General features: G+C 49.2%; 1 protein-coding gene across 2 annotated transcripts; it reads left to right on the top strand.

Annotated features, from left to right (window-relative positions):
• Nucleotides 1–902: 902 nt before the first annotated feature.
• SEC14L5 (SEC14 like lipid binding 5) lies at nt 903–26389 on the top strand. Of its 2 annotated transcripts, XM_072349590.1 has the most exons (17): nt 903–1037; nt 3476–3571; nt 5439–5514; nt 10913–11062; nt 11179–11310; nt 13571–13699; nt 14317–14536; nt 15603–15715; nt 18802–18991; nt 19274–19362; nt 19894–19964; nt 20224–20395; nt 20578–20712; nt 20863–21000; nt 21247–21492; nt 22122–22300; nt 23001–26389. In XM_072349590.1, the coding sequence occupies exons 3-17, from the start codon at nt 5443–5445 to the stop codon at nt 23104–23106; spliced, it is 2142 nt and encodes a 713-aa protein (XP_072205691.1). In that variant the 5' UTR covers nt 903–1037; nt 3476–3571; nt 5439–5442; the 3' UTR covers nt 23107–26389. The 2 variants fall into 2 exon arrangements, with proteins under 2 accessions (XP_072205691.1, XP_072205692.1); XM_072349591.1 differs by lacking the exons at nt 903–1037; nt 3476–3571 and adding an exon at nt 3800–4312.
• Nucleotides 26390–26716: the final 327 nt, after the last annotated feature.

Raw genomic sequence — 26716 nt, 5'->3', positions numbered from 1 at the left:
AATAGGGTGAAGGCAGATGCAGGGCTTGGATGACTTGGTTTCAGCTCCCAGCCTTTCCATGCAGCCTGCAGGAGATGCTGACTGCTCTGGCTGTGCAGAATGTGGCTTTCCCGGAGTTCTGCCATTTGAGGGCTCCGTGTGTTCTTTGCAGAGCGATGTCAGGGCTGGCCTGCTTGGTTGGAAGCAGCAGAACATTTCAGGAAACATTACTGATCAGAAATAGGACCACAGCTTCCTGAAATGCCTGCCCGGAAAAGGAGATGTTCTCCAGCTAGAAGTGATAAGGAGGCAGGAAAGGAAACACGATCTTGCAAAGTGTCAGCTGCCCCCCCGGCAGATCTTGAAAGGAGGTTTTTGAAGGTGTAAGACATTGCAGGGTTGGTCTCCCACATCCACTCATCACCTTCCCTTGGTGCCCCGTGTTCCTGCCCACAGATGTCACCAGCCTGGGCAGCTCCTCCTCGGGTACAGCCACGTCCTCGAGGACAGAGCGGAGCTGACGGCACCTGTCTGCTACGGCTGCACTGTCCAGCAGGTGGACCGGCAAGGAGGGAACCACTCCCTGAATCACAGAATATCCCGACTTGGAGGGGACCCATAAAGAACACAGAGCCCGACCCCTGAACCTGCAATGAGCATCGTGGTCCTTTTCAACCCAGGCCATTCTGTGATTCAACCCCTCTAGTGTGCACCACCTCGGCCCGCTGGCCGGGACCCCAGGAGCGACAAGCCGAGCTCCGAGCACTTCACTACGGTACAAACCGGGCTGAACCCTCGGTTCTGTTCTGCCAACCGAACCAGCCGGACCCGATCGAGCCGGGGCGGGGATTGGGGCGGAGCTGCGCCCCGCAGCACAATGGACAGCGCTCTGCGGCGCCGCGTGCGCTGGGAAGGGGCGGGCGCGGGGCGGTTGAAGCGGAGCCGGGGGCGGCGCAGAGCTGAGCCGGGTTCGGGCCGCAGCCGCTGCTCGGAATGGGGCCGGCCGGGCTCCGCTGTGGGCGCGGTGAGGACGCGAGGAGCCGAGGAGGGGCGTCTCGGTGAGAGTCGTGTGAGGGGTTCGGTTCGGTTCGGCGTTGAGGGCTGCGGGAGGTGCTGTGCCGGGAGGGGAATTGCGCCCTAATCCTGGTGCCGTGGGGAGGAGCGTTCGTAGCGTGCGGGAATACAGGTGGTGTGGAACTCCAGGGCTGAGCCCTATTGAATGCGTTGATGTATTTGGGTCAGTTCTGTCTTAAAGCCCCCCTGGCTTTAAGGCTGGGTTAAACCACGCGTGTGCTGCGCTCTGGGCCGCGTGGTTCAGCTCCTCCGAGCAGCGCCATCGGTGCGTGGCAGGGAAAGGGTCGCGTGGTGGCACCGGCTGCGCCCTGTGCTCTGCACTCCTGGGCCCAAGGAAAACACGGCCGGGAGCTGATTGCTGCCTTCCTGCTCGGGGTGCGCTGTGAAGCTGAACCCGTTGTGCTGTGCTGTGGGGCATCCCAGATGGATTTGTCTCTATGTTGAGCTGGGGCACTTCTCTGTTCTTATGTCGGAGCTGTTGTGTGCGTGTGGGGGCAGCAGAAAGGGCTCCGTGTAACCCCTGTGGGTGAGGAGCGAGGGCTGCCCCTCCAGGATGCGTTCACTGCTGCCAGCCAGCAAACTTCAGCTGCCAAGGAGTCAGAGTCTGGCTGTGTGGGTGAGAGAGGTCAGCAGTGGCTCTCTGGCAAGAGGATTCCCTACCAAGTGTTATGAGATAAAGGCATATAAATATTAGGCACGAAGCTGATTTTGCTGCTTGCGTGGGGGAAATGGCTCACTCGACAAATATTTGAAAGCAGAATGCTTACGCTGTTCCTTTTTCTCCTTCCCCCCTCAGCCAAAGGCTCTGTTCCCTATTGTGTTGGGCAGAACATGGAAATGCTGTCAGGGTGTTTATGTTGGTTGTAATCTATGAGTGGACTCACATCTGTGAAGGATGACAGCGTGGGGGCCGGGCTCCCAGCAGCTCTGCCCTGCAGCCCTCCGTGCCCCTTTGTGCTGCTGTGTGCACACCTCAGGGCTGAGCAGAGGATGGAGCCCTGTCTGAGATGACAAAGGCTTCTAAAAGACAGCGGAGGTGTCTGCTGGCACCATTCTGTTCCTTACATTGAGCTGCAAAAGGCAAAACCAAGTTTTGGTGCACAGAAGCTCTAATAAGCATCCTGCAGCTTGGTACCATCTTGTTATTAAATAGGTGAGGCATCTGTGTCAGCACCTACCGCAGCAAAAAGCTCTCGAGGCAGAGAAGTGTCGTGCACAGCTTTGTGTGTTGATTTGAAGGGGGGGGATTAAAGGCTGCAGCCCCCCCCAGAGCCCCCCTCCTTTATGGCTTGGGGACAGCTGGCTTTCAGGTGGCAGAAGACAATTTGAGGAAGTCTGGATCTCTTGCTGTTTTTAGCAGGGCTTTATGAAAGCAAACAAACAGAACCCTCAAATCCAGAACCAAACACAAAACCCGCTCGGTGGTTCTTCCTCCTGCTGACAGGAAGCTGCCATGGGTGGGAGAAGTGAAGAAAAGCTGTGGCTGCTGAGTTCTGTCACCCAACAGGCGATGCTGGCTCTGGATGAGAAGCTGGGCTTGTGGGCTTCAATCTGAGGCTTTATGTATATTTAATTTCTAAACCCAATTTCTCATTTCCAACCATCTGGCTGTAGTCTGTCAAGTCAGCCTCTCCTACAAAGAAGAGAATAAAAGTTAAGCATATGGAAAATCCCTCAGGTGCCTGCTGGGTGATTCTAAATAAAGTGGAAGCGTGTAGTTAATGTCACTGCCTGTCCTCCCTCTGCTGCGTGCTGCGATGCGTGCTCCCTGCAGGAGCCCTCCCAGGCTCAGCTGATACTCAGTGATAGCTCTCTGTGCTGCACGTGCACTTCTTGTCAGGAGCTCACCTTGTCCCTGAAATGCCACCGAAGTTGCCGTGAGGAATGGTGTGCAGTCAGGGCTTGTTTCCTTCTCTCTCCAGTGCAATGCCAGGGGTGTATTCTTGAGCTCACCATTAACTTGCTGCCATGCAGGGTTTGGCTCAGCTGCAAGGTGCCGTAGCAGAAAGGCCATGCAGGCCTCTGCAGGGAGCCCCAGCCTACCAAGGCTGCATGCCACTGGCATTGCTGGCAGCATTGTGGGGTGCTTTGTGCAACATGGTGGCTGCTGCTGCCGCCCAATGCGTCCAGGTGCGCAATAGCTGATGTGCTTCTAACATCTAATTGGGATGGTTACAGGGATTAGCTGCATGTGTTGCTTCAGTGCACCGGCTGCTCCGGTCTCTCTGAGTTTTTCAGACTGCTTTGGGCTTGGTCAGACCCTGGTGTTACCCATTGTGTGGCTGCAGGTCTGCCTCTGGGTGTGGATTAAGCCATTAGGCTGCAGGTTACTGAATCACTGCTCTTCAGCCCAGTCATCTGCCTGTATCCCCATGCACAAAGTCACTACTCTCACTGCCTTTTTGTTTTCTTTCCTCCCCAGGAGTTCTAGCTGAAGTCCCTCTTGCTTTGAGAAGCAGAATGACTGCTCAGTCTTGAGGAGAGAGCACAGAAGGTCTGCCGGCACGCTCTTCCCAAGGTAAGAAAGGTTTTTAGGGCAGGTGTGAGTTATCAGCTGTGTGTCTTCTATGGGTACAGTTACTACTGTCCCCTTTGCTCTAAATTCCCTCAGCTCGAGCAAACCTGCGGCAGGCTGGTGTTGCAGCTGCAGGCTGGCATAGCAACAGAGCGGTCCAAGTAGTGTGGCGAAGGCTGTTTGCCTACAGCTTATGCCACCCTGTTGTTCTTCTGCTGCCTTTATTCCTAGGCTGTGGGTGGCTCTGGACTGCTGTGTCCCGAGGCTTTCCCCTGCAGAGGTCTCTGACCCCTTCCTACAGCAGTGCCAGAGTTCCAGGCTTAGCAAGCAAGGCTAGAACTGGCAGCAAGCTGACAGCTAAAGAGGTGTGATGAGGCTTCTCTTGCTATATTTGCACTGGCTCGGAAGGTTCCCGCACAGCGTAGGTATTGCGCTTGCATAATCATATTACAGCGTTGCATTACAAGGTGCCCCATGCCTCTCTTGGCTCGGGTATCCGATATGTGATAGCAGTCCGGGCTTCCAGGCTGTTTGCTTGCTCCCACTCCGCTCTCTTCACTCTGAGGTGGATGCTGTGCTGATGCCTTCTCTCTGCATTTACTCGCTCTGCGAGGACCGGCTTTTAGCATCGCTAAAGCTCCCAGACAGCCAGCAAGTCCTGGTTGTTGTTCCGTGGGTAACGTGATCCTCTGCAGGGCAACTGTCTGACCGTGAGAGCCTTCTACAAACATCCCCCGCTCTCAGGTACCCAAACCTTTTAAAGCCTTTTTCCCCCCCTCCCCTGCTGAATGCTTGGATTTCTGTATTGATGGCATTTTGCAGCAGTTCTACTGCCGGCTGCCTTTTAAGTCCTATTTTACCTCCAGTTTTTGGCTTTAAATGTCAGGGATAAGTTGTCTTGTGCTCGGACTGTTGAGTTCAGCTGTGCTGCTCTGCGTGGTGCTGCCAAGGGCTGCGTCTGCTTAGCAGTGGAATTTGAGCAGGGTGGAATCAGCATAGTCTCAAACCAGCTGCCCAGTTTGGTGTTTCAGATGTTTTTGGATGGCATTAATGGGACCGACGTAAAGGATCCCAAAAGGATTGTAGGAAGCAGCCTGAAAACCTTTTTAATGGCTTATCTGCTTCCTTGGGATGCCCGTTATTGATGCGTATTTAAGGGTTAAAACCTCAGCAGAAGAGTGTGAGGGAGGAATCCTGATGAGAACAGTGAGAGGTGGCTTGGAGAAATGAAACACTGAGAGCTGAATTGTTTCCATTGCACGCAGTTATTCCCTCAGTTCAGCTGCAGGCAGTGGGCATTCAGGCAGTGGGATGTGATTGCTAGCTTAGCATCAGGCGTGTTCTCTAAGCACGCTGTTTCCTTTTCCTTTCTTTCAGTGGCTTTAAAACAGCAAAATGCTACTTTGAGAACTGAAGTATTTAAAACAATATGCATGAAGCTGTGTGAACTTTCAATAGAGGGGTTTGCATAATGGTATCAAACTTAATGCAGAAAATAGAAGGGGGAAGGGGGGGGGTGAATTGCCATTTAAGCTTTTGCAAGGTCCCTAGGAGAGGCTGCCTTCTCCAGGTTCTGGCTTGATGTCTCTGTTTTTGCTTTAATTATTGTGTGTTTTGTTTGAGCTGTAAGTTGGAGTAGTGCTGGGAAGCAGCAGAGGACTCTGCTGTGTGCTGGGTGTGTGCTGGGCTGGGGCTGCACACACCTACCTGCCTTTCTTCTTTCAGTCACTTACAAAGTGAGGCCGGGCAGCAAACAGACCTAAAATATCTGTCTGTGGGAGTGAGTTAAGGCTGCCAGGTGAGCACTGTTGGAATGGGTCAGGGTCGGTTAGCAGGGGTCTGAAGTTGTCCAATTTGATTGGTATTACAGGTGCATGCTGAAGATGGTGCAGAAATACCAGTCCCCAGTTCGAGTCTACAAATACCCTTTTGAGCTGGTCATGGCGGTGAGTTCAGCACTTTGACTTCTCCAGCTGTTGCAGGCTGCAGCCTCGGGCCAGTGGGAGGTGGGGACTGCAATGTGGTGAGCTTATCTTCACGGCAACCTTCTGTGGGAGTGCTGCAATAACACAGGCTTCGCTCTCGCTGTCTTTTGTCCTTTCTTTGTTTTCCATGACAAATAAGGGCCAACATCCGAGTGTTTTCATGGAGACGGTTCATTTGTCACTGCAGGGAAGAAAACAAACCAACAACTTGTAGAAACTACTCATTCATCATTTCAAGTTGGGCACTGGAAGGAAAAGACTCTTTTGTTGTAGGCAGAGTCTGGTTTGTTGCTCTACACCATCTTTGCATTGCAGTCTCACTGTCTGTCTTAGTAGGATAACCCTCACTAGGTGCCCATCAATAGACTGGCCGCTTGTACAGCGAGCTGCCTCTAGACAAATCCTCTGTAAGCTCGTTAGCAGAATGCCTAAAGGATGAGGTTTGATGTGTTTAGTTTTCAAGTGGTTTAGTTCTGTTTGCTTCCAGTTTTTCAACGTGACAGAATTTAAGATTCCCTGGGATGTCAAGGTTGGGATTGTAAACGTCGTCCTTTAGGAGCTCAGCAAGCTCAAATTGCTGTTACCTTAGCAAAGTTATTAGTCCTCTTATAAAGATTAAGTTACTCAGTCCAAGGTCACCCAGAGGACTGTGTGGTAGCCTAGGGAACTGAATATAGACCCTGCAGTCCCTCTCTAATCTCCTGTGAACATCACGTGTCCGCAGCAGGGTCTGCATTATTACAAAGACATTTTGGAAGCTTCTAAAGGCGGTGGTTGGGCCTGGTGGCAGTCCACACAGGTTGGATGCAGGCTTGGTTGTTGTCTTGGATGTGTTGGGATGGAGCCCTCCATTTGTGTGGAGGCAGCGTGGATCTCACAGAGCTGTCAGGCTGAAGCTGTCAGTTGCTGGAAGTTTAGCAGGCAGTGTAGGCGTGCAATGAAGCTGTTTTGCTCCTCAGCACATGGCATCGCCGTTAATCTGCCTCAACATAAATCTGACAGCAGCTTCCTCAGCACTGGGAACCTTATATATTCAGCCGCTTTCATCTCTCCTCTTCAAATGCTTTCTGTGAACCTTTGGAGCTCAGTGTGCTCGTGCTGAGGTTGGTGTCAGGAAGGCCAGGATGGTGTGAGCAAATCCCCAAACATCTCCCTGTTTTAAGGGTCCCTGTGCACTGAAAACATTTGTAATGGGGAGAGTGAGACTCCTGGGGCTCTGTGCAGGCTGTGCTGTGAGGTAAGGAGGGTTTGATAGGAGAAGTGTTCTCCCCCAGAATCTCTGATGTTTGGACCCTACTATAGCAAACTATGCAGGTGCTTCCTCCAGTAATGAGGACCTGAGAAGTAGGGTGAGTGTAGCCAAATGATTCACTGCATCCTGGCCTTGTTGGAAGGCATTGTGTTTCCCATGCCTTTTGTTGAACCCTGCCACCAGGAACACGATTCATCTTGCTGGGACTTGCACATTGCACACTGTGCAGCTCATCTTCAGAACAGCACAGGGCTGCACGTGACAGAAGAGCCTGTGCTTTCACTGTTAATACCTTTATTATTGAGAATCTCAGGATAATTGTCTATGGGTTTACACTCTACTGGTTACTAAGGCTTCTGCTGCTGGCATTCTGGCATGGGCAGGCAGTAAATTTGACAGATCTACAGAGTCCTTCACACTGCATTCCCCTTCTTGCTCTCTTTGCTGTCAGGATTGGCTGTAGGAGGAGAAACTGAACGCTGCTGAAGTCCTAATGGCTAGAATTTCCCTCCATGCAACTTTCCCAAACTATTTTTGCTCGTATCTTTTCAGTATGAGTATGCGTTGTATTACAGATGTTAGCTCTTTAGGAAGCTTTATGTAATGACTGCTTCCCGTCACGTTTGGCACATTGGCTTTATAAAGAGGTTGATTAAACCCTGACACGTTGTGCGTGCTCTGCTCCCTGATGCCGTGTTTCTCAAAGCATCCAGTATTTCACTGACTGGTGCAGTGATTCTCTTGCAACAGAGCATCTAAGCCTTCTTGTGCCGGGTTGGTGCTGCAATTTGGCCCAAACAGCTTGCAGTACACCTTGGTAACAGAGAGAATGGTGTGTGAAAGCAGTGCAGTGCACAAGCAGAACGATGTCTAGCAAGGATGGTGTTAGCTCTGAGGGTGTGTTTGGTGTGACAAGTTCAGCATGTCTTCACAGCCCATCTGGCTCTTGGAAAGGCTGCTGCTGTTGTGCTGTATCAGATGTGCAGATCGGCTGTCAACTGCGGTGCATTATCTTATGGCACCTACAGCACAGATGCACCACATAACACATCTTTGGGCCTTGCCTTATACTTAATTATAATTACAGACTCCTCAGCTGGAGCTTCAAGCCATCATTAATCTGGGAACATCACAGGCTGATTTTTAGACAAAGTAGAATCTTAACCAAGATACTTGATGCTGGTTTGCAGCCTTCGCTCTCAAGTGTGAGCCCTGGAAAAAGGAAAGCACTTGCTGCAGGGAGAACAGAGTGGCTTCTGGCAGCTGAAATGCTTCACAAGCACAGAGCAGCAGTGGTTCAGCTGTGCAGAGTGGCTGAAAGGACTGGAGGATTGCTCTAAGTGCAACACACCATCGGAGTGCCAGAGGGGAAGTGCGGTGCCTGTTGCCCACTGTGTCCTTGAACAGCCACAGGTGAGGTGTGGTAGAGCTTTGCAGCCTGCATGCCCAGTGCTCGAAGGCTCCTGGATCAGCTGATGTAGGTAACAACACAGATTTCAGATAGTGTTGGAAATGGGTTTTTTGCTTGGCAGTGCCCTGGAGACTGTGAAAGAATCAAAGTGCGAGGAGGAAAACATTTTAAAGCAGCTTCTCTTTGATGCTCAGTCCCTGTAATACATGGCATGAAATGTCCCAGGAGTCATCCAAGCACTAGCTAAGAAATGGATGCTTCCCTACAAAAGTGAATGTACTCCCTATAGCAGGATTGATAGGGATACAGAACGTGCCCACTAAGTGCAGACAAATCATCTTTGGATCCAGGTAGTCTGTCTCCAACCATTGTCCTGGCTGGTATTTAAAGGAAGGCAGCTTCCCTTGCCTCTATTCTTGTTGTGACTGTCAGAAGGCACTGGGTTAACTTTCCACATGCTTACAGAGGATTTAGTGTTGACTCAAGATGTGCTGCCTTGGTGTGACTTGATGGCTTGAAACCGTGCTGTCAAGATACACTATAAATATCCCATCATCTTACTGCTGAGAAGCACTTGGCAACAGAATTCTGAAAGTAATGACTCCTGTGTCAGCTGGGATCATTCTTCACAGCTGTATTCAGTTGTTCAGTCCCTGTGCCCTGCCACCACCTCCTCAAGTTATTGAGCAGGCTGAGAGTGAGCAATAGTCGGGCTGAGTGTAGAGCTGACATTTCTCTTGAGATTATGGTGTGGGATGCTGCCCCTTGGGCAAGCAGATGATGTTTGTCACAGCTGCTGGAATGGTTAGAAGTGCTTATTTCTGGGGACGAGATGCTGGCTGTTTCCATGCACCCAGGTCTGCTAAGCCTAAACAGTGGACATCATACAAATCCTTTTATTAGACTTGCATTGCCAGTGCTAAGACTCCATTATAGCTTGGCAAGAGTGGTTTAGGAATGGATGAATCCAGCACCGTGTGTGGATTTGGAGAGTAGCTGGATCATTTGAGCAATCTGTATGGTTCTGTATGGTGTTGTCCATGGTTTCTTTGATCACCTGCTGCAGGAGCAACGTGGAATCTTATTGCCTTGGAGAAGGATTCATTTCTCAAGCTTCATTCAAGGAGTGCAGTTTGGGGCTGGAATGGACAAGCTCTGAATACTGCAAAGAGTATTTTGCCTGGTGCAAAGAGACACAATATAGCTGGAAGTTCAGCTTGTATTCCAGTCATGTCTAGGAGACTTTTTGCTCTTCTGCTGAATGTATAAGCATAGAAGTTTATTATTTAACTCTTGAGCAGGGAATAAAATGGGTGAGAGAACTTAGAGCCACCATCAAAGGTTGAACCTCAAACAGGGTGGATTTCCTTAAGCTCCTAAGTACAGCAGCCTGTCCAAATTTGACCCTGAGTTTACGTAAATCATCCACAGTTCTTACAGCTGCTTCTGGCAACAACAGATTGTCGTGCCAACCAAGCATTACTTTGTGAGCCAGCCTTTTTGATTTGGGGCTGGTTCACCGAGCAGCCTGCATGTGATGTAACACTTGATTGCTGTGTTTTGCCCTTCAAGGTGTTAGTCACCCGAGATGTCTGCTTCCTTGCCTTCCTAGCTCTGTGCATCTTGCCTCTTTCTGCAACAGGTAATGGCAAACATGCCCAACCATGTAGCAGTCGTTCCTGGATAAGGCATTGCTTCCATGGCTGCCACAAAGGCCAATGCATTGTGTTGTTTGTGACTTGCAGTGCCCTTGGTAGCTCAGTCTCTGCAGTGGTGAAAGATTCAGCATGTTGTTTTTCTTGTTGTTAATCCTTGTTCACTGCACGTCCTTTTAGGATGGGTTGTTCAGTTCTGCTTCTAGCGAGTGTATTAAGGGTGTATGTTAAGGAGTGACCCATTCAGATAGCATCCTTCAGTAGGGCCCAACTTCATAGAATGGCTTATCAGAACTGGAACAGAATGATTATGGAAGTGGGTGGGCCATGGTATACCAAGTTGCCAGCAAATTGCTGATCTTCCCCTTTGTAGTCTGCAGCATCCATACCAGTTTGACACACCATATTTTTAGGACAGAGTTTCTTCATACAGGCAATGTATCCAACTGGAATGTTGTCATCTCTGGGTTGAGCTGGCAGAAATCAGCATAGCTGTCCTTACGTGATGGCTGTAGATTCTGTTCCTGGTGTGTAAGGTTTGATTCTCTTCCTGCTGCTTGTTAACAACACGGTTTTGTTTCTGCTTTGTGTGGGAAAGAAAAGAGATGTGAAGACATGCTTAGCTGCGTGACTGGCACGAGTGGATGCCAATGGTGTTTATATGTATTTGGATTTAACTTCACCCCCTTCATTCCCTCCCCTTCGATTAGAGAAGAAAGGCATCCATGCATTGGGCTCGTACTGTTAGGGAAATGAATAGAACCATAGAATGGCTTGTGTTGGGAGGGGCCTTAGAGATCTTCTTGTTCCAAGCCTCCTGCCATGGACAGGGTTGCCAGCCATTAAATCAGGCACTGGATCAGGTGCAAGATATGCAGCTCAGGGCCCCATCCATTCAGGCTTTGAACTCCTCCCAGTATGGGGCATCTAAACATCTCTATAGGCAGCCTGAATGATTCACAGCCACTTAATCCATCTGGCCAGAAGCAGAAATATATGGGTATATATATTTTACTTCAGCTCTATTTATTTTACTTCCAGGCATATGAAAAGCGCTTTCCTACATGTCCAGAGATCCCAGTCTTCCTAGGAAGTGAAATCCTGCATGAATCTAAAAGCGACGACGGAGCGATCCATATCATTGAACGGAGCTGCAAACTGAACGTGGATGCTCCTCGGCTGCTAAAGAAAGCAAGTGGAATCCAAGGGGCACGGAGTGCTGGGTTTTATTGGCTGGTTAAATCAGTGCAGATTCCTAAAGTTGCCCTTTCTCCCTTTTTCCCCTTTTGGTTTTTCACCCTTCTCAGATTGCAGGGGTAGAGTACGTGTTCTTCATACAGAAAAACACTGTCAACTGGAAGGAGCGAACTCTGCGCATCGAAGCCCACAATGAGACTTTTGCCAACCGTGTGGTCGTCCTTGAGACGTGCAGCTACTCAGTGAGTGCATCGACCCTGTTTGTCTGTCAAGAAATTATTGGGAGTCATGTGCTAGAGTGTAAGGCAACATTTCTTGAGTGAGTTTGAGCACTGGACTGTGCTCTACAGTTAGATAACGGGAGTCCGTTGGGTTTTGGGAACAGGCCTTTCCCAGTGCTTTCGTGGAGCATGGGAAGCTTCCTTAAGTTGACTTTTTCTGTAGTTGGAGTGTTAGGATCTGGAGTGAGAAGAGAAAACACGACTGGTGCTCCAGAACTGACAGCGTTCCCTGAACTTCTTTCAGGTTGAAATTTGGGTTGGTAAAACACCGTGAGCTTGGACATGTCTCTAGATTTGGGTATTTAGGAGGAAAACTGCATTGCCAGGGAGGTTTGGCAACTGACTTCTCTTTTTGCCTTCAAGTTAGTGTTAGCATCTATTTTACCACCATCTTCTTGCTCTAAACAAAGAATCATATCACAGAATGGCCTGGGCTAAAAAGGCCCACAAAGATCATCCCGTTCCAACCCCCTGCTGTGTGCAGGGTCACCAACCAGCAGACCAGGCTGCCCAGAGCCACATCCAGCGTGGCCTTGAATGCCTGCAGGGATGGGGCATCCACAGCCTCCTTGGGCAACCTGTTCAGTGCGTCACCACCCTCTGGGTGAAACATGTGGAGAGAGGTCTTATGTGTGTCCTGGGGTGCCTTGCTTTGTGTCTGTATCTTTGGCAGCAGGGTGCCATTTCACTGTAATTGTGCTATTAGGGATCAGTCAGCATTAAACAGCTTCAGCTGTTTCTTGAAGCGATCAGATACTGCTTTTTGTTCCCTAAACAAAAGTAGATCCCGTTACTTACCTGCCCTTTTGGCAGCTGGACGGCAGCTCAGTTTCTTGGGGGTGAGCAAACTGTGTGTAGCTTCTGCTTTGAGCAGTACAAATAGCTGGAAAGCTGTTCGCCATTTTGGATGGTGACGGGGAGGTTCGTGAGCCAAAGATCAGTCGGTGGCTACGTGGCGTTTCCCAAAAATGACAGGAAATCAAACTTCCATAGCCATGAAGGGTGTTGACAGTCATGAAATGCTGCCAGGTCAACTCTGGGATCGCTCACGCTGCTGCACTTGCTGATTTTGGCTGTGCTGCTTCTCCGGCTTGAGTCCTTCGGAAGGAAACGTCAGCAGCTGGGCTTTGAGGAGAGCGCTCTTCCTGGAACAGAGTGGGAGCAAACTGTCTGCATCCTCAAGATGGTTCTCTGCTCTATTTTTACCAGCTCTCTTTTCACCGCCAGGACGTACCGGAAGCAGGTTTATTCTCATCTTTCCTTTTCTGCAGTGTTCTCTGAAGCAACTTGCAGAAATACGATCCTTCTCTTGCGGCTGCTGTATTTTTCCCTGAGGGAATTTGTGTCCTTTGTAGAGTTCACTGTGTGTTTGTGAGTGGGCTGGGTTTTCCTTTCATACTAGTTCGCAAACAGCAGCACCTGCAGAGAGGAGGCAGAGTCCCCCCAGAATAGGATTAAGTTCAGAAGATGAAAAGAAAAGCTTGTGTAGATTGTAACCTTATGCAGGGTAACCAGGGGGAAGCAACTACGTAGAGAAGATGGATCGTAGGAGGAAGCTTTTCCCCCAGAGGGTGGTGACGCACTGAACAGGCTGCCCAAGGAGGCTGTGGATGCCCCATCCCTGCAGGCATTCAAGGCCAGGCTGGATGTGGCTCTGGGCAGCCTGGCAGGGGGTTGGAACTGGATGAGCACTGTGGGCCTTTGCAACCCAGGTCATGCTATGATTCTGTGACATTGAACTGGCCGTGAGAAGATGCCCGGTTTGACCACGCATGCTGTGTTTGGTGGGGAAGGCTGATGTTCAGTGGCTTAGTTTTCTATCCAGAAGTAGAAAAACACTGTTTTTCTTTGCTATAGATTGAAAGGTTTTCCTGAACATTCCCTAAGGAGGTTTTGCCGTGACAGTTTCAAGACAGCAATCTTGCTCCTATTTTAGCTCTGCTATTAATGCAGCTGTTCAGGTGTGCTGGGTTTTAAGCTTATTTTCTTTGTGAGCGTAAGGAGTGCAGCATCAACCACAAGGGTTCACATGTCCAATTCATGACATGCTCCTGTAACTCATTCAGTCTGTTGGATGCCAGCACCCTGTAGGGAACCTCTTCTGCCCCTCTGTGTAGCTCTGGAATTCAATTCAGCCCAATTGAGTACCAGGAGTGAGGGCTTCATGGAACTGAGCTGCCTGCTGCCATCCAACCCTGTTTCTGTCTGTCTTTGGGTTTAGGTTCACCCAGAGAACGAAGAGTGGACGTGCTTTGAACAGTCTGCATCTCTTGACATCAAGTCATTCTTTGGCTTTGAAAGCACGGTGGAAAAAATTGCCATGAAGCAATACACGTCAAACATCAAACGGGTAAGATGGGCTTCCCTTCTGTGCCGTTACAGAAGTGCCTGCTGTCAGTGCATCTCTGTTTTCTTCTCTGTAAAATAGGCCCACTGTAGCTTTCTGTTGCTGTTTCTGTCTCTGGAATTGCTCAGCAGGACAAAGGAAGAAAAAAGCCACTGTGCAGTGAGCAGGACCAATGTGTTCACTGAAATGCTTCTGCGCAGGGGAGGGAGCAGGCTGTGCCAGTGGGTGCTGTGGTGCCAGGCTCCTCTGACACTGAGCGCACTGTTCTTATGCAGGAAGAGAAAGCTGTGGCTAAAAACCAGCACCCTGTCCCTCCAGTTGCCCGGGGGAGAAGTGCTTCCCCATGGCTGCAGAGGAGCAGCCAGGCTGACTGACAGGTGATAGGGTAAACGTGTTGTAAGAGACTTACAGCACTGCAGTGTGCCTGGCTGGTGTTGTACTTTGCCATCTGTACGTGCTGATGTTTCTCCTGGAGGTTCGTACAGATGGAAGGAGGCAACTGCTTTCCTCCTGTTTATCTCTAACAGCGATAGTCATCCATCCTGAGAAGGGATCTTTGGCATCTTGCAGGCTTTGAGTCGATGGGATATTTCTTCCTTACGTGAGTTTTCCTCTACCAGGGCAAGGAAGTAATTGAGCACTACCTGAAGGAGCTGATCTCCCAAGGAATCACGTTCATCCCTCGTTGGACACCTCCTGTGGCACACGGACAGAAAGCAGAGCAAGCCCCAGCTGCCAGCCATGACATCAATGATGCACCACTGGAGTCTGGGGCTCACGGAGCTACCAAAGAGCAAACAGGGAGCTCCTGCCCCCCAGCAGAGCCCGTCAGCCCCGATGGTACGCAGTGTCCAGGCAGCAGCAGCTGCTGGCAGTTCAAATACCCCGAGTAGCGCTTCATAATGAGCTCATTTATGTTTCTTTTTGTCGTGAGGGTTTTTTTTCCTTCTCTGTTGCTGTTAGGGAAGAGGGGAATGTCTTTTGCCTTCTGCAAGAACAATACAAACAGTTGAGCGTTTTTTTCCTCCCAGCCTGAAAAGCCAAGAAAAGCTTTGCAGGCTGTTTAAAGGGTGTTATTTGGATTTAAAGAAGAACCCCAACCCTTGGCTTAGAGCTGATATCTAAGACATTTTATCCTTGAAAGTGGAGAAACTTAGAAGTACCCTGAGCTCAGTGCCAATGAATTAGTGGCCAGTATTTTGCCCTCTTCATGTGAGTGTTCTCATGGCTTTGTTTGGTTCTGTGGGTTTTTCCCCATCCCCATCACAGAATGGAACCTTATCTTTGTGCATCGACCCGATGACACCTTCTAGACTAAAGAAGCTTCTCTGTCAGAAATGAAGAGAGCAATTTAGACCACTGATGTTAGAAATAGCTGTTGCTTCTCAGAAGCAAAGAGCTGCACTTTCAGCTGAATGTAACTCGGGGAAAAGCTTGAAATTTGGCACTTTGCAGGGTTCTGGTCTATGTGGGCCTTCTCTGTAGCTTCTCTTTATTGGAATTGGCCTGCAAACACGATCCAGATCCATATAGGAGCTGGGAACAAGAAATCTTACTGTGCTTTGAGATTAACTTTAATCTGAAAGTGGCAGATTGTGTCTAGCAGAAGGGGAGAGCAGCTCTCTTTCTGTTTATATTCATGTTCATAAAGTGATTAACTTCCTCGAGTCTGTTTCTCAGCTTGCCAGCTCTGTGCATTCTGTGTGGGTGTAGCACTTGCTGCATATAATTTCTATATCATCAGCCAGAGACACCAGCATCCTGTGGGTGTCCAGTCCTTATTCTGCAGTTAATGCTATCTGCTGAGTAAAAAAGCATTGTGAGTAACCTGATATATAGAAATGACCACGTATCTCTCTCCTGGCTATGTCACATCTCCTCCAAATTGCTCTTTTTCTTTCCCCAGCTGACAAATTGGATGCTGATTACATTGAGCGATATCTGGGCCAGCTGACTCCAATGCAAGAGAGCTGCTTGATCCGACTTCGGCAGTGGCTTCAAGAAACTCACAAAGGCAAGGTGGGTAGATAACACAGAGAGAACCCTTCTGCAAGGCTGAAAGCAGTTGTTCTCATAGCTCGGATGTCCTGCAGTAAAACTCAGTCGTGATAACTGTGTGTTGAGACTCAGCTGTCATGGCAAGGTGAGGTAAGGGTTTGGAGTGGAGAACAGCCTGTGTGATCTCGTAGCAGCACCCAGCAGCATCATGGACTGCAGCTGCAGCCCTGTGTGTGTTAGAAAGCCTGTGCTGTGGTACCCAGGTGTAGTGGTTTAGCTGTGCATTTATAGTGGGCACTGATCAAGGCTGGGATGGATGGATGGATGGATGTTTCCCAAACCCTGCAGGGTGGGGTGGGGTGGCGGATGTGGTAAGCTGTGCCAATAGCACAGTCCTTCTCTCTTGACAGCTGCAGCTCATCAAAGAAGCAGTTAGTAACGCCTAGCTCTCAGTTAGTGCATGTCAGCAGCGTGCTGTGCCTGTTGGATCAGGCAGGCTGTGTAAGCTGATACAGCCAAGGGCTGAATTCCTTTGAGCAGAATTCATTCTGATCTTGTTTTAATCTCCTTTATCAAAATGTGCTGTTTCAAATGTGCTGTAATGTTTGTAAGCTACCTGAACTCCTCTTAGTTGAGGGAGAGTTTATATATCATCTGTGGATGTGGATGGAGAAATCTTAAGCAGAAAGCAGCAGGCTGGAGAGAACAGCAGTGTGTGTTGAGGTGGTGTGTGAAAGCTTTCAAGGAGCTGACAGCATCCAAGCACCAGCAATGGGTTTGTTAGAGCTGATGAGTTTGGATCATCCTGTCAGGTCTGTCCAAGGCCACAGGTATGTGACAGCATCAATGGCAGGTTGTGTAAGTTGGACTGTGCCCAAGAGAGTGGGGGCTGCTATAGACAGGTAAGGACTATGTAATATACATGTACACGTGCACGCATACACACAATAGACCAAAGGACCCCTTGAGGGACTGTTGGAACACCTACCAGCAAGCTGTTAGCACACTGCTGTACTGCTCTGCCTGAGTGCACAGCTGGGCTTGGCTTCCCAGCCACCCAGGTAATAACTGAGTGCATGGGAGTGAACCATGTGAGTAGTTACCTGTTAATACCAGCAGCTTCACTGATACAATTCGCTCTATTGCATATCGGCTGCCATCCATGTCTGCCCTTGTTTCAACCTGCTGTCAGATGGAGGGGAGCTGACAACAAGCAGGCACGAAGCAAAGGGCAGGGATTCCCAGGTGTAGTTACGCTCTGAAATAGAGGATGTGGGTTTTCAGGTCATCAGTGACGTGTCAAATGAAACAGTGTGGGCTTTCTGTGATGGGCAGGAGATGTCTCAGCTATTGGGTGTCCAGCTGAAAACGAGCCCTAGATGAGAGCAAGGCTGTGAGACTTTATCCATGTGTGTGTTCTGCTCGGGTCTCAGTTTCAGGTGGAGGAGGGACGTTCCAAATGTCTGCTTGCTTTGTTCTGCAGGTTTTTCTTTCTCCTCTTAAAGGCCAGGAAATGGTAGCTGGGAAGGGTTAAAGTGAAAGCAGATGGGCAAAGTGAAACAACGGCCTCTTGGGGAGGCTCTGTGAGTGTGTGCGACTCCTCCTTCCTCTTCAGTCCTCCTGTTTTGCTTTCCTGCCCCTTTCCAAACAGACACTGTATCAGATTCATCATTCCTCATGTGAAGACACTAACTTCAAACAGTGCTACACTTCAAGCTAGTAATGGTCACGAATGAGTTTATGCCACGCAGTACACAGGATTTCACAGGTAGACACCAGGCTGGAATTAAATCTGTCTTCCTGCAGATGGAAGTTACTGCTTTGGTTGGGCAAAGATAATCAAGGGAGTCTGTCCCCTCGGAGATGCATTGCTTTGGTCCAGACATAAGCACTGAATTTGCCTCTTGCCCATTGCTGCATACAGCCCAGATTTGAAAGCCAAGGAAGTAAGACAGCCGTGCATCCCCTCTCCCTCCCCTTGCAGGATATCCAGGACTGCTGGAGATGTTCCTTTTTCCTGTTGTCCCATGAGTTATGGCTTCCTCTGAGCAGCAGAAATGCAATTTAAATCACCTGATGGAATTTCTGCTCTCTTCAATCTTATTATGATGCAGAAGAATTTGAGGATGTTCATCTAAATACATCTCAGGTCCTGCTTGGGAAAGCTGCCATTTTCCTTTCTATGATACACAAATGCAAAGTGTTTAAAGCGTAGCATTGTGCTGAGCAGGACTGATATCCTATCTCACCTGCAGGTACTTGGCTTTAAACTCCTGAACTCTGCCCATTATTATATGGACTCAGTTCTTAATATCACTTACAGCTGCACAACTGAGGTTGCTCCCAACCTGACCCTGCTGGCAGCTTTTCTTCGCTTTCTGTTTCCATGAGCCTGTCAGGGGACAAACAAAAGAGCTCTGATTCTGAGGGCACCCGTTTTGTGTCGTAGCAGGGCTCAGATGGTTCAGATGCATTGTGCTAAGCACAGACACTCTGGAGCAGGCTATTCCAGCTCTACAGAGCTTACATTTGTAATGGGAACTTGATGTAGCGATTGAGGTCACACGCTTTTTGGGGAAGTTGTGGTGAAGGAACTGGGATGAGAAGTCAACAAAGTGTGAAAACAGTTGGATTCTGCTGCATGCCACTGTTGTGGTGGATGCCCCATCCCTGGAGGCATTCATGGCCAGGCTGGATGTGGCTCTGGGCAGCCTGGCCTAGTGGTTGGTGGCCCTGCCTATGGAAGGGGGTTGCAACTTGATGATCTTTGAGGTCCTTTTCCACCCGGGCCATTCTGTGATGTGATTCTATGAACTGAGTGAGGGGATGTAGTGATCTCTGGGTCATTGGCTGTTGGTTCTTGTAATGAAGAGGCAATGCTGGGATAGATTAACAGGCCCGTACCTCCCCAAGGGATGTGGATTTGTCACATCTTTCATGCTCACAGCACCACCTGCTGCACTGAGTTGGATTAGGAAAGGAGGAGGGAGAAGATCTTCAGTTTTTGTTGTGGTGGCTCTGAGTATTTAAAACCTGGTGCCTGCCCCGTGGGCTCGTTTGCATCCCTCGTGGTGCTGTGAGCCCTCAGAATTTCTCTCTTCCCTCAGATCCCCAAAGATGAACACATCCTTCGATTCCTGCGCGCTCGTGACTTCAACATTGACAAAGCTCGGGAGATGCTCTGCCAGTCCCTGTCCTGGAGAAAGCAGTACCAGGTGGATTACATCCTCCAGTCCTGGAGGCCCCCAGCCCTGCTAGATGAGTACTACACCGGAGGGTGGCATTATCAAGACAGAGGTTAGAAGCTTCCCCCCCTCCCCCCACATACATCGATCATTGTAGCTTGCATTATAAGACCTCATAAGTAACGTGTGTTTTTAGGAGAAGGTTGTGTTGGTTCTTTGAACGCTGACAAAAGAGTTTTAACATATGCAAACAGTCAGGCTCTCTCTTTTGCTGTTATTCCTTTGTTTTCTCTGCACAAATGATCTGCAAACCTTCATTCACTGAAGGTCTTTACATCTCTAGGCATTTCAAGGTCGGTTATTGTTCTTTTCAACCTATGTGTTTGTTTTGAAGATGGGCGGCCGCTCTACATCCTCCGCCTTGGCCAGATGGACACAAAAGGTTTGGTGAAAGCCCTGGGAGAAGAGTCACTGCTGCGACACGTAAGACCTGCCTTCATTTCCAACTTGAGGAGCTGCATTTCCCTTGGTGTGTGGAAGTCTTGCTGCAGTGCAGCAGTAACCTACGTGCCTGACACAAATAATTCCCGTGTTTCATGGCTGGCAACCCCTCCATGATACACCTTTGGCATAGCGTAGCTTCTCTGTCTTCCTGTGCAGAAGGTGGTATTTCTGTAATGGTGTGAATGAACCAGAAGGATGTTCTCTGGTAACATGCAGCTCAGCTGTAAGCTTTCCATGCCCCTCTATGCAACTCAGCTAACAGCATTTGACCTTGAGACTCTCGTACTCTGTCTTAGATTTTCAGTGTCTTTATCTTCTGTGTTCGGCTGCACTTCTCAGCAGAGCAGCTTTTTGACATGTTTTCTCCATATGCAGACTCTGCTTTGCACACTCTTAAGTTCTCAGACTGGTGTATTACTGGATTGTTTGTTTTTTGAGAGGTTTCAGGAGCTCTCCAGGTTCCTCAGCCATACTTGGGCTAATCCAAGTCTACACTGTCCTTAATTTCAGGTTCTGTCCATTAACGAAGAAGGACAAAAGAGATGTGAGGAGAATACCAACCTCTTTGGGCGCCCCATCACGTTAGTACATCCATTTTTCTTGTATCCTCATAGACTTTGTAGGAAGAGCGATAACTCTGTGGGGGATTTTAAGTGATGTTCTTAGGGTTAAACTGCTGGCAGCAGCATAATCTGTGTCGTACAGTCAGCTCTTGTCTGTACTTGGGGTACCTTGCATAGCAGGCCTAAATGCAGATAAACTACAGCTCCATATAGGTCACATGCTGAGCAACTGCTGTGCAATGAAGGTTCTGACTGGTCACCTTTGTGTCCATTTCAGATCCTGGACGTGTCTGGTGGACTTGGAAGGGCTGAATATGCGGCACCTCTGGCGGCCTGGAGTCAAGGCCCTGCTTCGGATTATTGAGGTTGTAGAGGACAACTACCCTGAAACTCTGGGGCGGCTGCTGATAGTGAGAGCACCCAGAGTTTTTCCTGTGCTTTGGACTCTGGTAGGTGAAATCAGGAGTGCGGGATCATAAAAGTATGTACAATTAGCTAGACCATAGAGTCACTCAGGTTGGAAAGGGCCTTAAGAATCGTGTCCAACCACAACCCAACCACACTGCCCTAACTAACAGCTCAATCACGGCCCTCAATGACAGAGGTGTCCTTTCTTCACTTCGTATTTCAGGTCAGTCCATTTATCAATGAGAACACAAGGCAGAAGTTCCTTATTTACAGCGGGAATAACTACCAGGGTCCAGGAGGGCTGGTAGACTATGTAGACAAAGAGGTGATCCCAGACTTCCTAGGAGGAGAATGCATGGTGAGTTTTCCTCCGCATTGTGTAGGTGGAATCTACAATGGTTAAGCTCCCTCAAAGCTCCTCCTGTGCACCCAGGTGCAGGTGCTCAGACTCAATGGTTTGCCACTGACTTAGTATGTACCCTCATACTTGTTTGTCTGCCTCTTCCAGTGCACTGTCCCAGAGGGTGGGCTCGTTCCCAAGTCACTTTATCAAACAGATGAAGAGCCAGAGAACGCAGATCACATCCGGCTGTGGACAGAAACTATCTACCATTCTGCAAGTGTCCTCAGAGGAGCTCCACACGAGGTACAGACCAGAGCATCAGCAGAGCTGCTCTGATACAGGGGAGAGATGGCATAAAAATGGCTGAGCAGATGTACTGGGGCAGCAGCTGGCAATGGGAATCAAAGGATATCCTTAGGAATCAAGGCTGATCCCTTACCTGACAGGCTGCAGGGAAAAGTGTGTTTGCAGAGTGGGAAGGCAGAGGTTGGCTGCCATAGGAGTACCAGGCTTGTTACTGTGCATGAGCTTGCTGTATTTCCTTTACAGATAGTTGTGGAGATTTTGGAAGGGGAGTCTGTGATCACCTGGGACTTTGACATCCTGAAGGGAGATGTGGTGTTCAGCCTCTTCCATTCAAAAAGAGCTCCGGAAACAAGTCATAAAGAAGCCACGTTACCAAGTACCTCTGCTGGTGGGGACAACGTGCAGCTGATTGACAGGACGTGGGTCCTTGGTGTGGATTACAGCCGCATGGAATCTCCGCTGGTTTGCAGGGAAGGGGAAAGCATCCAGGTGAGACGTGTTTGTGTCCTGGCCTGTGCCTTGTAGTCCTGGTGTGCTCCAAAATGGAGAGAGGAAGGAACGGGTGGGATGGGAAATCAGGAGTTGCTTGGAAATAGTTGTCATGGCAATCCTCCTCTGAATTCCCTGTGAAAATCACTACTATTGCACTTTGTAAGAGGGGATGATTTAGGTTAGATGTTAGGAGGAAAGTCTTCACTCAGAGGGCATTGAGTTGATGCGCTGCTGCCCAGAGCCGGGGGTGCCCATTCCTGGAGGTGCCCATGGTCACAGATGGGCTCTGGGCAGCTGAGCTGGGAGGCACAGCCCAAGGCAGGGCTGGGGCCAGGAAGGGCCTTTCCAAGCCAACCATGCTGTGATTCCAGTTAAGGCACAACCACTGCGAAGAGATTCCATAGTCTGTGATAAAAAAACAACTGATTGGACACAACCTTTTTGTTTGGTGGTGGTTGGTTAGATTTTGGGTTGTTTTGTTCTGTTATAAACCAGCGTTACAGAGGTGTGGCTCAGGCATGTAAAGCAAAGCTCCCCCAGGCAGTTAACCCAACAGCTTATGTCTCCCACCAAGTCACTCCGTTATGAGACTCACAGCAGTCACTCGGTGCCACTTTTACCTCCAGGGATCCCATGTGACTCGCTGGCCAGGCTTCTACATTCTCCAGTGGAAGATGCATGGTCCCCTGCCCTGCTCTGGCACTAGCCTCCCTCGGGTGGACGATGTTCTCGCCTCTCTGCAAGTTTCCAGTCACAAGTGCAAGCTTATCTACTACTACGAGGTGCTTGCATCCAAGGACTTCAGGTAGGAGATTTACTCTGCAATGAAAAAAGCCACACGGGAGAACTGAGTGTGACTTTAAACATCCAGACAACAGTGATCGCTAATAACTTAGGTGGTCACAAACTTGGTACGTTGTGGCAATGATCTCCCTTAGCATGGTAGGCAATAGGGTTTTCTCTTTGTAGTGAATACCCCTCGGATGGATGCCCACCAGTGGGGTTTGTGCTTCTTGGTTTCAGCTGCCTGAAGTGTGTGAGCTGTTTGGGAGATGACCTCTTTGATATCAGTCAAAATGCCAGTGACAATTCAACTTTTCATTATGATACAGAGGAACCCTGAGGTTGTTCATGATGGGACAAGAGGAATGGTTTGAAACTGAGACAGGAGGGGCTGAGGTTGGATAGCAGGAGGAAGTTTTGTACCCAGATGCACTGGAACAGGTTGCCCAAGGAGGCTGTGGATGCCCCATCCCTGCAGGCATTCAAGGCCAGGCTGGATGTGGCTCTGGGCAGCCTGGGCTGCTGACCCTGCACATAACAGGGGGTTGGAACTGGGTGAGCACTGTGGGCCTTTGCAACACAGGCCATCCTATGAGTCTATATATACAATGGGACAAAAACTAAGATACTTCTCCAGGCATTACAGAGAGCTGATCTCAGATAGATGAATATCCATGAAATAGCAGTTTGCCTTAACAAACATCTGTTTTGTCCCATCACAGGGGATCCATGTCAAGCCTGGAATCTTGCAACAGTGGATTTTCCCAGCTGAGCGGAGCCACAACATCTTCCAGCCAGTCCCAGAGCAGCTCCCATCTCTCCAGATAGCAGGGCTGAGGCTGCACCACAAGGAAACATTGCTCAGGGCTTCTTGGCCGCCCCGGAGCTGCTCTGTGCACCAAACCAAAGAGCCTGCAGGGGCTGAGCCGTGGGGCAGGCGCTGTGTGAGCACAGGCAGCAGCCACTGCACAGCGAGAGGCTTCTGTTCCCAGCAGGGGACTTAGTGCTGGAGCAGCAGGTGTTGTTTTCTATCCGATTCCTGCTGCTCAGTAGGATATTTCTTACATCGTGTGTTTGGGCGAATGTCAGTTTGCATGACTTTGTGTATTACTCGACTCTCAAGGGCTCCTTTCAATCAGTCCTTTTCCCCTCGTGCGGTAGAGGAGACTGATGTTGCCTTATCTGATTGGTCTGTAGGACTAGATTTTATTCACCTGTAGCAAAATGAATCTCGTTTTGAGTGCCCGGGGTACCCATTGCTCGTCAGAAAGTAAAGCGGGCATTTCAGGCGCAGGGACTTGAAGCAAGTTGTAAATACTTTAATACGGCTAGGATATTTTAGAGATTAGATCCAGGTCAAACCTAAAAGCTCTTCCTATCTGACGGGATGCTATTAGGAAATGCGTTGGATTGTTTTTAACCCACTGAGACACACAAATGTTCTCTAGGAAGTAAAGGCAGGGAGCCTGCCGCCATGAGCAGCATCTTTCCTAAAGATACCTTTCCTTTTTCCTCAGGTTTACAAGCAATAATAGGTGGATCTGACCCATCTCATCAGAGTAGATGGGAACCGAATCATGTGATAAAGGGCTACGAAAAGCAATATTTTATCTCCTGAAGGCACAAAACGCTCTGGCAGTATTATAGGAGTCCTTACAACATGAGCTGACTTGAAAACTGTAGAGAGGGGGACAAAAGAAAAAGCATGTATGTATCTGAGCGCTTCCTGAAACGTATTTATTCAAATAGTGGCTTATTTGAAGTTCACTTTTAACTTATTTATCAGTTGAGAAACGAGTATTTATTAAATCCAATTGCTTTTTATTTTTGAGCGGGGCTAATTTTGTTTTAGAAAGGAATAACTGCTGGTTGGAGGATCGGATGCATCTCCTCCCGATCCTTGTGCAAAGGGTGTATGCTGAGCACTGCATGCATATGAGGTCCAGTTAGAGCCCAAAGCCTCCCGGGCTCTGGAGGAATTGCTTCCCAGGGCTAAAGTGCTGTGTGTAGGAGCTGTGAGAAGGTGGTGCTGGGCTTGGGGCAGAGTTGGAGCAGTTTGTGCTGGAGGTGAAGCTTCTTCCAGCACAGCAACTCAGGTATCCGTGGCCGTGTATCTAAACATGGTGGTCGGAGCAGACCATCTTTCTTCCTCTCGCTGAGCTTTTCCTAAGGTCAAAGAACACGTGCAGGTGAGGAGAAGGAGCACAGGGAGTGATTCCTTCTGACCCTGTTTCTTTAAACCGGTGGTTTTTTGAAGCACAAAGATGAAAAGAGCCCCAATAACAGGAACAAAAGATGACGATGTGCCTATGTGAGTTGCTTGGTGGTTGCTTGGTCACTGTGTGAGCGTGGATCAGGTAACCCAGTTCTGCAGGTCCTGGGCTGATTCTGATGTCCAGGAGTTCCCCAGCTGGGCTGCACGCTGCCCCATTTCCCCCAAGTGAATTCAGCTGCTGTGTCTGGGATTTCAGCATGACTAGAGTCACACAGAGGGGAAAAAGCAGCAGAGATTCAAGAGTCCTGGAATTGAAAGTGCACGTGTGTATCCTGAATGAAGTCCCTGATGAGCTGGGCAGAGGTGGAGGGCTGTTCCTCCATTGCTCTGTGCTGAGCTGAGACCTCAGATCAGTTGAGACCAAGTTCTAGATTCTGTTCCCAATGGCTCCTTGCAGATCTTACAAGCCAGGACCTTGGAAGGGAGCTGGTGATGCAGTAGAGCTTCGCAGCTGTTTTTCAGGGCTTGGGCCACATTCAGGCAACCAGCTGGGGGTTTAATGAACTCCTCAGTTAATGAGGGCTTTCCTCTGTTTCAGATGTTCCACGTACAAAACATAATGCCTACCTCAAAGAGCTGCTGCCACGTTTAATGTGTTTGAAGGGAAATGGTCCTGTGGGTGATCTGGCACACAGCACTGTGCTGTTGTTTACAACTATGGCCATATGTGTAACCTTTGTTCTTAGCAATCCCTGCAGGTCCACCTCGTCCTGCTGCTCCCTGCTTCAGCCTCAGTGGGACCGAGCATGGACACGGTGCACCACAGAGGGTGGATGTCACATCAGAGCAGCCATATGGCGACTGAACCACTTGGGTGAAACGTTTTGGGGTAGAAAAGGGCTATTTTAATGGCTGTAGACAGAATAGATTGGCCTTATGCGAGGGAGACTTTAACCCAGGGAGATGCAGAAGCAGCACTCCAGGCTTCATCCCACTTTCCACATGCCAAGGGTGAAGCTGAATGCTGGCACACAAGGCACACTGAGTGTGCAGGTCTGTGCTGCTCCTGGGCTCCATGTACCTTTCTGTTGTGGGGAGGAGTAACCCTGGCTGCCCCATCAGTACATGAGGCCATGGATGTTTGGTGCAGAGTTTCAGGCACGGCCTTGATCACTTCACTGTAAGGTTGGCCAGTATTTGGTTTTTTTCAGTAATCAGAGGCAGGGGTGCAAAATATCACAGCTTTAATACGAATTCACAACCCCTGATTGCACTAAATAGCTGAAATGCTGTTGACTTTTCCATTCTTTGGTCAGCTCTTTGTTGTATCAGCTCTGGGCAGCAGCGCCAGCTCTTCTTTATTACCCGAGGTGCTCCCAGTGGGAGCCAACTCAAGCAAGAAGCTGAGCTGTTCCATCCTAAGGCCTCACACTGACACGTGTCTGTCAGGTTCCTGCATGCTGTTGGCTTTCACGTTTTTCTGGCTTGTTTGTAATGGTGATTCTTATGCGCAATTATTTCTCTTCTGGAAGGCTAAATTGGTATCGTGTGATGTGTGTTGGCTTTTAATGACATCAACATCCAAGAGATCAGCTACACGTAAACTAAACGGGCATTATTATTATTAGAAAGTTGTGTTACTTTCTGTCCCTCACAGCTGTCTGGTTTTATACGTTGGGGTCCTGATTTCTCTCAGCCAAAAAAGGAGGAAGAACCAAGGAGCGACTCCTGAAGAGCACACCAGCAAAAGGCCGGGTGCTCCACACCATGTTACGTGACAACAAATCCGATGCTAAAAACCTACTCAGTTACAGCAGTTGTGAGATTAAAACAATGCAGTATTTGTAAAAGCTGGGACCTTTCTGTACGTTGGGAATAAACAAACCTCTCTGAAGTACGTCCGCCCGTTTCATGAAACTCAATCCTTCACACGTGGCAAACCCTGAATGTTTCAGCACGTCCTGCTCTGTTTGGGTACCCACAGCAGGTGACGTCGTTTCGCTTGTATCCAGCTGCTTTTACCACCTAAATAACTGCAATGTCTTTATCTTTTCCTGCAGGAGCAGCACTTGCTGTTTATTTCTACACCACAACGTAGTTTGGTACGGGCAGCCCTGCAGCTTAGACTGTTCTTTAATATGGGAAGGGCTTATTGGGTCTGAATGATCCACTGAGAGCAAATGGGAAGGATGGTTTCTCCTCCTGCAGCCGAGCATTAAAGTC

Source organism: Excalfactoria chinensis, chromosome 14, assembly GCF_039878825.1.
Source record: "Excalfactoria chinensis isolate bCotChi1 chromosome 14, bCotChi1.hap2, whole genome shotgun sequence".
Taxonomy (NCBI): domain Eukaryota; kingdom Metazoa; phylum Chordata; class Aves; order Galliformes; family Phasianidae; genus Excalfactoria; species Excalfactoria chinensis.
The sequence above is the reverse complement of the archived record's forward strand: the minus strand, read 5'-3'. Positions and strand labels throughout refer to the sequence as shown.

Excerpts from the sequence above, each read along its gene's own strand:
- SEC14L5 (XM_072349590.1), top strand. The coding sequence starts at position 5,443 with ATGCTGAAGATGGTGCAGAAATACCAGTCCCCAGTTCGAGTCTACAAA. Across the intron at positions 14,537-15,602 it reads AGAGCCCGTCAGCCCCGATG|CTGACAAATTGGATGCTGAT; the intron begins GTACGCAGTGTC and ends TTCTTTCCCCAG. Across the intron at positions 19,363-19,893 it reads AAGAGTCACTGCTGCGACAC|GTTCTGTCCATTAACGAAGA; the intron begins GTAAGACCTGCC and ends CCTTAATTTCAG.